This window comes from Lutra lutra, chromosome 9 (genome assembly GCF_902655055.1).
Source record: "Lutra lutra chromosome 9, mLutLut1.2, whole genome shotgun sequence".
NCBI lineage: Eukaryota > Metazoa > Chordata > Mammalia > Carnivora > Mustelidae > Lutra > Lutra lutra.
In genome coordinates, this window is record NC_062286.1 from 130462594 (window position 1) to 130475340 (window position 12747).

The 12747-nt window shown below is 48.5% G+C and overlaps 1 protein-coding gene across 2 annotated transcripts in view; it reads left to right on the forward strand.

The window, feature by feature from the left end:
- The window catches only part of EYA2 (EYA transcriptional coactivator and phosphatase 2), a 270028-nt gene that overhangs the window by 94634 nt on the left and 162647 nt on the right, over positions 1-12747 (forward strand). For both annotated transcript variants that reach the window (XM_047746704.1, XM_047746703.1), the window contains exons 3-5: positions 1328-1373; positions 4592-4734; positions 9514-9630. In XM_047746704.1, coding sequence (XP_047602660.1) covers positions 1328-1373; positions 4592-4734; positions 9514-9630 — 306 coding nt within the window. The remainder of the gene's footprint in view (positions 1-1327; positions 1374-4591; positions 4735-9513; positions 9631-12747) is intronic.

The window sequence follows — 12747 nt, forward strand, 5'->3', positions numbered from 1 at the left end:
ACCTCCATGGCCTTGGGTCAGTTAGTTAAACTCTCTGTGTTCTTCATCTGTAACATGGAGGTATGTGATTATGAGGATTAACAATAACTAATCCAGGCAACAGACTTAGAGCTTGGCACATAATAGACACTGAGTAAATGACAGACGTCGTCATCATCTCCGCATTTAAGCCACACGCATCCTCATGGGATCAGCTTTTCCCCATTTCACAGGAGGGAACACTGAGGTCCAGAGACTCGAGGCAAGCTGCCTGAAGTCTCATTGCTGCTGAGTCATAGAGTTGGAATTGCAAGTTGCTGTTCTGAGCCTCCAGCTCTGGGGCTAGAGAGGCTTAGAGCTCTGGAGACCTTGGAGCATTTCTCAAGAAGCACAGGAACACCCCAGCCATGTACCCCAGGACATAGGCACTGCCCTGCACACAAGGGAGCATGAATCAGCAGGCTGATACAATCAGAAGATGTGTTCTCTGGTATTTGCCAGGGCTTCCCTGTGAGGACATTGAGTCACGCTATTAAAGATGACAGAGTGCAGTCCCCAGTGGACTGTCCATGTGTAAAATTAGCCTCGTAAAAATCTCCCTCCCAGCTTAATTCCACCACCTGTTCATCCCCTCTTGCATTATTGTCTCCCACTGACAGTCGCATGCATGGTGACTAGGGAATCACTTGAATGAGGAGCCCAGGCCCCTTCTGTCTTCCTGCTCCACACCCTAGCTGGAGCCTAGGAGATGAGCCAAGATGTGCCTTCCCCTAAGTGCTGGGGCCAGCCCCACCTGAACCCCATGGACCGAAACTAGGGTGGGAGAAGAAGAACATCAAGGTGATGTCATCAGAAGAAGGGAAATGGATGTCGGCTAATCAAAACCAGCTGGTGTCTGCTATTCTCAGGTTCTTGGGTTGCCTTTGAGGCAGGGAAGGGAGCAGCTCTCTACCGAGAAGTGGAAATGGCAGCAGACTGGGTGTCAGGAAACCTGGGTCAGGTCCCAGCTGTGCTGCTCTCTAATTATGTGACCTTGCTCGAGCATGCTCTTTCTGTCCCTTTGGCCTCAGTGTCCCCGTCCACGCAAGACGTAAGGGAGAGTGTTCTCCTCTGATGTTTCAAGATGCCCTAGACCCTTCACATGTGGTCCTTCCGTTAGTGCCTGGAGACAGTCACCCAGAAAGGGTTTTCAAGAAGGAGAGTGCTCAAATGTGCCTTGGATGAGCTTTTGTGATTGAGAAAGTCCCGGTCTGAGTTTCTTCCCACTCAGGTCAGCGTCTAAAGTCACAGCTTCTGTGGGTCATCACTCTGACAGCTAAAGCCCTTCCAATTTTTCTTTTCCCTCCAGGCATCACCACATCAGCCTCCCCGAGTGTGTCTCAGCTCTTCACAAGGTGAGCGCCCTGGCCCAGCTCCTCTTCCTCCCTCGCTTTCTCCACCTTGCCGGGCAAAGGCTCTGGGGCCAGAGTCCCCAGAGGGGAATCCCAGCGACAGCACTTCCCAGCTGAGCCACCTTGAGCACGTGACTCCACGGGCCTCAGTCTCCCCATCCTTGAAAGGGGGACCATCATGATGCCTGCCCCATGAAATGGGCTAGAACATGTCAGAAGGACTTAGAATGAAGCCCGGAGCAGAGTGTTGAGTGTTGGGTTTTCTCCCTTCTTCTCTTTGTTCTTTTTGTTCATCTTTCCTTCTCTTCCCCTCCCCTTCCTCTCCTTTCCTGGGCAGACTCCTTCTCAGTTCCTTCCACCCTCTTTGTCCCCACCTCCCTCCCTCTATTCCTTCCTCCTTCCTTTCCCCTCCCTTCTTCACCGTCTCCCCCTTCCCTCCCTGTCCGGCTCTCCTTGCCCCCCCTCTCACCTAACCCCCTCTCCTCCTCCCTCTTTCATCCTCTCTTCCGGCCCCAACACCCACCCAGCACTCCTTCGGGCCACATTCTGCAGGGGATGCCAGGAGTTGCCCATCCAAGGGAGGAGGCAGGCCAGTAAAGCAGAGACCCCCTCCCATGGGCGGGCAGCATCAGTGCTCCACCAGCGGCGCCATGCGCACAGGGCAGAGCCGGCTCCCTGAGAGGCCTCGGGGAGCTGCCAGCCTGCAGCCCGAAGTGTGGGAAGCCTGCAGTGCTCCTGGCCCAGGTGGCCAAGGTGCCCTTGGTCTAGAGGGTCAGCTCCTCCCGATGTGGACGTGCGCCTCTCTTGACAACGCCAGAAAAGCTGCTTAAAAGGAGCACCTTCCTCAGCCTTCCCTACCCTGCAGATGTTTTGAAGGTGCTTAGTAGCAATGGAGGTCTGTCAGATGTACCTAAACTTTTCTTCAAGGCCTCGGGGTTCTGCTCCTCTTTCTCTAGGTTTTCACTATAGCCTCACCCAGTTTAATCTGCGAGGGGGAAACGGCTTCTGATGGGAAGCCAGAGTCGATGGCTGGGAGTTGCCACCTTCTAGTTCCAAGGACAGGTATAAATTGGGAGCAGGGTCAGATAAGGTTCTGTGCTCAACACTAAGTCCCGACCCTTGGGACGCATCCTGGGGCACTGTACCAAGTGGGAACACTGGCGGATAAAACCTCCAGGACTGGGTCTGGGATCTCTGAGTTAAAGTCACGCACTTTGGAACAAGTTCCCCCCCCACTATCTATCACAGTAGTAGTCCGAAAGAAGGAAGGGCAGGAGAACATCTTTTTGTAATTCTGTATAGTTTTGTACCCATCTCACATCTGCCATGAGGCTTCTTATGGAGGAGGAAGTCCGGAAATGAACAGGTTTTACCCAAAGAGATGTAACCAGAATGGAAGCCGGTGCAGAGATGGGGATCTCGCTACCATCTACTGGCAGAGCAGCTAGATACGGGATGTCGGGTGCAGACGGCCCTTGCGTCCAGGTGTGGGAGCTCACGGGAGAGAGTGGCCCCATGGAGTGGTGAAGGGCATGGCCTCTGCATCAGCCGTGCACACTTAGTACGGCCCTTAGTCTCTCTCAGCCTCAGTTTCCTTATCTGTAAAATGGGATTAGGAACAGTAACTACCTCCAGGGGTTGTCATGAGGCTTAAATGAGCCAGTACACAGCAAGGAATTAGGACAGTGCCTGGCACATAATAGGTACAACAATTTTTAGCTGTTTTTTAACACTAAAGGAGGCGGACCCTGGAGGGGATGTTGCAGATGAATGTGATAGAGAAATGGCCACTGCTTAGATCAATTGATAATGTAACACAGGAGTGCAAACCTAGGCTTGCTGAAGTCTCTGCTTTGTGGGGGTGTGTGTGGGAGAGAAAGAGAGGGAGGAAGAGAGAAACCTCATGGTTTGAAAATAATAGCGATGAATTCAAATTTCAAGAAAATCAACTGCACTAGCCAAAGAAATTATATCCATGGATCCAAGGACCACCTCTGGCTCCTGGGCCACCATCTTGTCCCCTCCTTCTAGAACAACCCACCTTGACTTGACATTGCTGCCTGTAGGGCTGGGTCAGTCTCAGTCCTGTCAATGAGAAGCAGCACAGTTACAAGTGGGGACACTGGAATCAGAGCCCAAGTTTAAATTCTAGATTCTCCCACTTTCTAGCTGTGACTTCAGGTCTCTCAGCTTTGGTTTCCTCTTCTCGAAAATGGGAGTTACAAGAGCCCCCACCCCAGGGAGTTGATGTGAGCGTCCAGTGAGCTACACTGCATGTGTCAGGCCTATGGGACACAATTCGAGCCCGTGGTAAAAACACAGTGATTGGAAGTGCTCATTACATTACAGATATCTTAGGAAGTGGCCCTTTAAATCCTAGGCCTTCATGGAACCTGTCATTCACCAGGGAGAGCAGAATCCAATTGTGTTCTTGGGTTGCATGTAACAGAATATAGGCTCCAGCTGATGTCCACCCAAAAGGACTTTCTTGGAAAATCTGGCGTAGCTTGCAGTGTCAGTGAGAGCAGAATAATCAGACCTTGAGAAAGACCAAGAAAAGGATAGCTTCTGGGATCCAAGCAACAGGAAGGAATGAAGACAGGGCCTTCAGAGTGTAGCTGCTGGAATGAACCAATCAGCCCAAGATTTAAATTCCCAGGACAGAACGTGATTGGATGCTCTTCCATCATGAGCCCACCCCTTGGCTAAGAGCAGGGCATCAGCTGGAAATGTGTCTAAGTTAGGGTAGATAAGATAGGACAGAGAGGCTGCGGTCATCAGTGGTGTAGACACAGTGACATCACACAACAAAGGCTTGTTTGTGGTTCACCAAAAGTTCAGTGGACCGGAAGAAACTCCCCAGGCCAGCTGTCCTCTAGATGCTGACGCAGGATCTGGGAGATAATCCATACTAGAGCTCTGTCCCCTCAGTCTTGACAGTTGCTGCCAAAAGAGGGGAGAGGACAGGAGGGTCGCAGGGGATGGTCTCATTAGCCAGAACTGGGAGAGGCTTCTACATTCTATGGGAAGGAGTCCAGTCCCATGGTGGACCTGACTCAAGGCAGATAAGAAATAAAATCTTCCAGGAAGAGGAAAATGGAATGGGATCTGATGAACATGTAAGTTATCTCTGCCCCGGAAAGGGTCAATACTCAAAGGAAAATAGGGGGAAGGGATGCTGAGCTAGGATTGGAGATTTAATCTTGTCTCTTTCCCTGCAGACCTTGCCCACACGTCCTGCCCAGCCAGCCCTCCACGGCCATGGCAGCCTACGGCCAGACACAGTACAGTGCGGGGATCCAGCAGGCTGCCCCCTACACCACCTATCCACCCCCAGCACAAGCCTACGGAATCCCTTCTTACAGTGAGTACCCGACCAAGCCCTGGCTTTCCCGCTGTGGTCCCCGATATTATGGTCTTTCTTTTGTCCTATTGCCTCAGTTAAATGCAAAATGGCAAATGCAGCCAGCCTAGGTTTGGATTGGAAATAGAGGGAAAGGACAGACACCTATAAATGTGGTTCTAGTTCAACAAACTATATCAAGGCCTCTTTTGATTGCAAGGCTAAGAAACTCAACACTAGCTGGCTTAGGGAAAATAGAAATTTAATTCCCAGTAGTCCCACCAGAATCCCTAGGGGCCCTCGTTGGCCAGTTGGGTCACATGACAATGCTTCAGTCTGGGCAAGGAAGTGAAAGTACGAGAAATAAGGAGGCTGAAGTCTGTGGATTGTATCTGAGGGAGAGATGGTTCTCTCAAAGGAAAGTCAATGGATGCCAGGAAGACTCCAGTCTGAAGGCAGGAAAAGACCCATGTCCCAGCTCAAGCACTCTGGCAGAAGGAGTCCCCTCTTACTCAGCCTTTTGTTCTATTCAGGTCTTCAACTGATGAGATGAGGCCCACCCACCTTAGGGAGGGCAGTCAGCTTTATTCAGTCTACAGATGCAAATGTTAATCTCCTTCAGAGAACTCTCACACAGATACACCCAGAATAATGTTTGACCAAATGTCTGAGCACCTTGGGGCCCAGTGAGGGTGACCCATCCAATTAACTATCACACAGGCTCTGGCTGTTACTCATGCTAGTCCTTCCTGTCATAACTGATGTATCAACCAAAAGCTCTTTTGGTAGCAAATGAGAAAAACCCAGTGTTAATTAGCATAGGGAAATAAGGGTGTTTATGGCAGACATAACCGAACAATCTAAGGTACTAGCTTTAGGCAGCACTAAATTTAGATACTCAAGTGATAATATGAGGCATGCTTTGGAAGGTTAGCATCAGTCTCAGGCCTTTCCACTGAGGTGCCAAAGACAGCCTCAACAGTGCCAAGTTGTAACTCTCCCCCCCAAAGAGCGCTCCTCTCATCTGGGACTTCCTGCACCATCCCAAGGATTCCTCTGACTGGGCTCCCACAGCCATCGCTGACCCAGACACTGGAGCAGAGAAGATAGAATGCTCTGGATGGCCACATTGGGCCACGTATCCACCTATGGAACCAGGAGTCAGGGCAAGCTCACCCAAGAAAGAGAACCGATCTGAATGTGAGGAAGGGGGAGTAGGTAGAAACCACAGATGTCTAGTAGACAGAATGTAGGGTTGGTTGGCAGGACACCTAGCTTCCAGGACCACCTGCCTCTTATCTCCCCAGTTCTCAGTGTACTCAACTGTCAACATTAATATCTCAGGTCACCTTCTGAACCAGATGGTATGGCTTGAGTGCAGAGACCCATTCCCAGAAAAAGCATGGCAGGCGGTAAGAGCACGTGTCCTGGCCTCACACGCCACCTCTGCCACTTGCTGGTCCTAACACACTGGGCAAGCCACCTCTGTCTCCTCATTCATGCAGTGGGAGGGATACCAAGTCTGGCCTCCTCACAGTTTTCGTGAAGATTAAATTAGATTATCTATATCAAAGGTCAGCTACCATTTTCTGCAAAGGTCCTGAGGGTTACTTCTGGCTTTGAGGACTGGAGGGCTGTTCGGCTCTACTACCGTAGTATGAAAGCAGCCAGGCAATATGTAAACAAATGGGTGTGTCTGTGTTCCAATAAAACTTTATTTACACAAACAGGAAGTGAGTCAGATTTGGTCAGCAGACCCTAATCTGTCAGCCCTTGATCTACATGAAGGGCTTAGCTCACAGGGAGGGCCCACCCGGGGGAAATGCTAAGTCAGTGCTGTAGGGCCCAAGCTGCCACACACACCTGGAACGTTCAAGTCACTGAATAATGACAGGGAAGATGAAAAGCCGTTTTCCTTCACGTGCACCTGTGCCTGAGCAAGCAGTGTTTGCTCATTGTCTGGACAAACCTTGTTGAATCTTGTTAGGAAACTTTTCTCATTGCTGCTTGGCAAATAGCATTATTTACTTTTGTTGAAAAAGCGTCAAGGGAAGAACACATTTGAGCAAACTAGAGGGAAGGAGGTGAAGGGAATTCAATATGGTTTTCCTCAGTTTATTATGCAACATTTAAGACATCTGGAAAAGCATAAAGAGTAATAGCACAAACACCCATGAGCTGACCATCCAACTTAAGAAGTAAAAAACAAAAGGTTTATTTGTTTTACTACTCAGAGATACCCACACTCCTGGATTTGATATTTATCATTCGTCTGCATTTCTTTACGTAAAACAGAGGTCAGCAAAATTTTTCTGTGAAGAGCCTGACATTAAATATTTTTAGTTCCACAGGTCATACACAGTCTATCACAACCACTCAACTGTTCCACTGTACTGCAGAAGCAGCCATAGTACACAAACGAATATATGTGTCTGTTTCAATAAAACTTTATTTACAAAAACAGGGAGCAGGTCACATTTGGCCTGGGCTTATGTGGAGTATTATTTTGCATGTTTTTCAACTTCATATACATTGTTTCCTCTGGTATCCATTCTTTTTTTGAAAGAGAGAGTGCAAGCCAGCCGGGGGTGAGGGGTAGGAAGGGCCGGGGGAGAAAGAGAGAGAGAATGTTTGGGATTCTCAGCCCAGCACAGAGCCTGACATGGGGCTCAATCTCACAACCCTGAGATCATGGCCTGAGCTGAAATCAAGAGTCAGACGCTCAACCGACTAAGCCACCGAGGCGTCCCTAGTATCCATTCTTCTGATACTTGCTTTTTCCACCCAACCTATGTTTGTGAAATTTATCCCTGTTCATGCATGCTGCTGTAGTTAATTTTCATTGCTGTATAATAGTCCATTATTTAACTATACCACAACTCATTTATCTATTACACCCAAAACTTCATCACTTAAAACAACACCCTGCTATATTATTTCTGGTGCTTCTTTGGGTTGACTGGGTAGGCTTTCAGCAGGTCTCCCCTGGTCTCCTTCATGCAGCTGTATTTGACTGGCAGGTTAGCTGGCACGGCTGGACCTCTTAACCTGGGCTTTCATCCTATGCTTGATCACCGCATGCTGGTCTCAGGTTTCCAGAAGAGCAGAGGTAGAAATTTCAAAGCTGCTTGACACCTAGTCTCTAAAACTCCCATCACTCGGCCACTGCTACCAGTCAAAACAAGTCATAAGGCCAGGGGAGATTCTAGGAGTGTGAACATAGACTCTACCTGTTGACAAGAGAAGCTGCAAAATATTTTTATTGTGTTTTTCAATCTACCCGAGTACATCTGAATTTCTTAACAAAGAAGCAGGAGTCTGCCCAGACAGGAAGTGAATCTTCTGGAATTGGATGGTGGGTGACATTGGAAACTCAGGAACCAAACTCAAGAACTCAGTACTCTGAGCATACAATAGACTTCCCCATGTCTGTCTCACAGAATCTTTTGACATCTTCCTATGTTGCTCAAGAGAGAACAGTGGGCCAGTCTCAGTGCTGTCTCTAAAACGCAAGGGTGGGCTTTTCTTCCAGAAAAGTTTCTGGGGGTAGAAAACAGGGACTTTCCTCCTTCTTTCCTTTGCTCCCCCATGACTTAGAAGCGTTGTCTTTGTTCACAAGACTGAATGGGGGGAAAGGAAGGAACCGTAGTTACCAAACTGGCCCCAAAACTAGAAACGTCCTTTAAAGAGATATAAACAGTATTAAGACACTATTTAGGGGCACCTGGGTGGCTCAGTGGGTTAAAGCCTCTGCCTTCAGCTTGGGTCGTGATTCCAGGGTCCTGGGATCGAGCCCCACATCAGGTTCTCTGCTCGGCAGGGAGCCTGCCTCCCCCACTTCTTTGCCTGCCTCTCTGCCTACTTGTGATCTCTATCTGTCAAATAAATAAATAAAATCTTTTTTAAAAAAGACACTATTTAACACCTGTAAGATAAACAGTTTATTACATTTTCAGTAAAGATACAGTGTATGGGCTACTGATGATAGATCAGGCCCCCTCTCTCAGTACAATCCCTTTTCTAGCCTGTTGCTCATAGAATGAGTTCTGTGCTTTGGGGAAACATGTCTGACTTTGGCTGGGGAGGGGGCACATTTTTAACTGTGGCCTTTGGAGAAATAGGTTCCCCACTCAGTAAGAGTGGAAAGTGTGTTAAGTGGCAGCATCTTTACAGAGGAAGGATCATTCATTTGACACATTCCTTCAAATCCTGCTGGATATTAGCCATACATGGTGCTACTCTGTAAGTACGAGGTTGAAAACTCCTTACCCTTAGAGCCAGGCAGGAAGAATGTAGATGACTCTATGTGCAAAATGCGAGCCCCTCTTGACCTGCCTTTCCCTTCCTTACTTCTGACAATGTCCTAGGATGTTAAAAAAAAAAAAAAAAGTACAACTGCAACAAAAAAATAACTCCTTAAAACCAGCATTAATGTCTCAGAGACAATGCAGTATTTGTGGTACCCTGGGGAATCTACCCAGATGGTCTGCTGTCCCATGGGAATGGAGGCACGGTATAGCTAGACCATCTTATTGCTCAGCTGAAGCCGTAAGTCCAAATTTTTTGATGAAATCTCCTGATTTTTAAACAAAAACTCATTTCAGATTTTCCTTAAAACATACGCAGGGGCATGCAAAATACATCTATAGGCTCACTTTGCCTGACAAGCTACTAGTTTGCAGCTCCTGGTTTAGAAGCTGATAAAATTGTGTGCTGGTCTTGACTCAGTAGCTCTTCTGTAGGTGACAAGGAATCATCCTAATCATGTGTTCCTGGTGCTTCTTTTTCCTCCTTCTAAAGGCATCAAGACAGAAGACAGCTTGAACCATTCCCCCAGCCAGAGTGGATTCCTCAGCTACGGCTCCAGCTTCAGCACCCCACCCACTGGACAGAGCCCGTACACCTACCAGATGCACGGTCAGTGTGGCGCTGCGGTCCCTTCCTGTCCACCCCTAAGGCACTGCCTAAGTTAGGTGGCCAGTCATTCATTCATTTACTGGCCAGATTTCTTGAGCACCTACTACGTGCCAGAGTCTATCTCAAGGAGAGCGGTGGACAGAACAGAATAGATATGACACCTGCCCTCATGGCAATTACATAGCAGGAGAGAGAGATTGCCAATGAGCAAGGCAACAAATAAACAGCTAATTTTGGAAGAGGTTGAGTGCCATGAAGCAAATATGGTATTTGGGTAGAGAGTGATGGGACATTGAAGGGCCAAGAATGGTGGGATATGTAATTGTGGAGGGAGTTATCAGGGAAGACTCTGAAGAGAGGACATTGGACAGAGACCCAAAGGGTAAGGCAGAGCCAGCTCTGGGTGGACCTGGAGGAAGAGCTTTCCCGGCAGAGGGAACACCCCGTGCAAAAGCTGTATGCAGGGAAAGGTCTGATATGTTTGCAGCGCAGAACAGAAACTAGCAAGGCTGTAGCAGGGTCAGGGGATGTGGAAAGGAGATAGTCTTAGAGAGAGAACAGAGCCAAATCATGCAGGCTCCTGAGGGCTATGGATAGGAGCTAGCTTTGATTTGAGTGTGATAGAAAAGGCAAGTTGATCGTAGGCTCAGAGAAATGCCAGGTGGTGGGAGTCAGGGGCAGGAAGGTAAAGAAGCCATAATTCCAGGCAGGAGGTTCAGTGCTCTCCGTCACCGTAGGGTGACCTTAGGGAAGAAAACTCCAGTGCGTAGTTACTCCCCCCGCCCATATCCCCTAACCAGCTGGCTTGCTGAATTCTTCTGTCCCCACCTCTGTTTGTTGACCAGCCTAGGCCCCCTTCTCCTCTTAGAGCCCTCTGGGAGCACGTTGGGGCTAACACATGGAGTAGAGGGCTGGTGGCAGTAATTTGGGGATCCTCCTCCTGGCATTTTTTTTTCCTTTCATGAAAGCTGGTAAAAATGACCATCCAGGATCTGAAAAGTAATATGCAAGAAAGAAAGCATGATAACAAGGCTATGGCCGAATGAATGATTGTACTTTTCTTTAAAAAAAAAAAAACAAAACTATTCGCAAGTCTTGTCACTTCATCTTTTTAAATTTTTTAAGGAAGTAAGGAGACAGTAAAGATGGATATCAAGGGCAGCCTTTCAGGGAAAAACACTACAGAGGAACAACAAATGGTCTTAGGAGTTCGTGTAGAGAAAGGGGCTGGTGAGAATCGATGAGAATTGATGCCCAGCCCTGGCAATAGCTTCCTCGTAAAGGCCCGCATCAGAGTTTGTTGGCGACACCGTCTGCTAACATTGACCCTGCACTTACCCCGTGCCACATGGCGTTGTGTGGATGATTCTACACAGTCTTCGTGGCAAAGTGTTGGTGCTGGTATAGATTTTACTGCATAGGCAATGCAAGCGACCATGTCGAGCCTCTCAAGGGTCTGATGGAATCCCGTCCCCCAGCCTCACCCAAAAAGCCCATACACACTCTTCTCTGCTTCCGCTGTCACCTCTGGCTCCCCACGGCGACCTTTCTGAGTCCCACGGAAGGGTACAAATGCTGGGACCCATCTTCAAGTGGAAAGTGAATTATGGCACCAATCCTAATAATAAAGGCTTGTGAAGACACTGAACTTGAACTTGGCATTTGGCTCACCCTCAGGCCAGTGTTTTCTAGCTCTGCAAATAGAGATAGAACTTACTGCCTTAGGACTTCTAAGGTTGTGGAGCAAATACAGTCCCCTACCCCATTTTGACATCTTCCCGCCCCCTTCCCAGCCCCAGTGGCCTTGTAGGATAAGAAGTCTGTTCAGTTCTTTCACTGTATAATATTGAGTGCAAGTTCTGTGCCTGGCCCCTTCTAGGCCCCAAGAGACACACAGCCATCAACCATGACAGTCCATCATGGAGAGAGACAGACAATAATCAATCGACAAAGAAGCAGATAATTACAGATTTTGATAGAGTTGTGAAGGGCAAAGACAGGGCAGGGCAATGGGCAGTGATGAGGGGAGTGGTGGTCGATATCACCCGGGTTGTTAGGGAGACCTGAGTGACAAAAAGGAGCCAGCCACATGAGCAGCTGGAGGCTCTCCCAAAAGAGAACCATGCATCTGGGGGCAGGGAGTAGGGGGGATGAGACTGGAAAGCAAAGCAGGAACCGCCCCCCTAGACCAGGACATATAGAATATGATATTTCTTCTCCAGTCCTTACAGGAGCCCCATGTGGAGGGCACCATCACGTCTGTCTTATACATGATGAAAGCAAGGCTCAGAGTGGGGAAGAGACTTACCCAAGATCACACAGCCAATAAATGTTCAGAGCTGGGATTCAGACTTGGGTTTCTAGAATTCCAGAGCCTATGCTGTTTCCTCCAAGTGCTATTGCCTAGACTCCTTCAGGACTCCACATAGCATCCTAAGCTGCGTATACACTGTACGCTATTCCCTTCAATCCTCCCGATAGCCCTATGACATAGGTTTTGTCATTATCCCCATCTTAGAGATGGGGAAGCTGAGGCATAAATTGGTAAGGTAACATGCCTCAGGTCACATGGCTGCGGCAGTGAAGACAGGCTGCTGCTCTCTAGAGCCCAGACACACAACCTCCACACCATCCTGCCCTCCTCCTCCCGCAGAACCATCTAGAAGACAATCCTCCATGGATGAGCCCCGGCCTACACCCCACCTCCCCACCTCAATCCCCGCCAGCCCTTCACAAATCGAAAAACATCTCCTGCTCTGTTCCCACTGGACCATGGGAATAATCCAGGTTATTTTCTTATCGTCTTTGTGGCCCAGATGCCAGAAGGGCTGTGGCAGCAGCTGGACTCTGTCCCACTTAACTGCCTTCAGTCTAATGCTAATGGCCATAAACTGCTCGGGAGACAGCCCAGGCATTTTGCAAGCCTGACATATTCCTCCTTAAGTATTTTTTTTCAAACACAAACACACAGAACGCTCACACACCATGCCCATGTGCTTCCTATTAACTTTTTTTTCAAGTTGTTCCAGAGGAGAAATAAACTCTCAAACTACTCTGTGTGTTTCAGGATGGAAGACGTCAGCTGAGCTTAGTTTTTCAGACGAGGAAGGGAGTGAA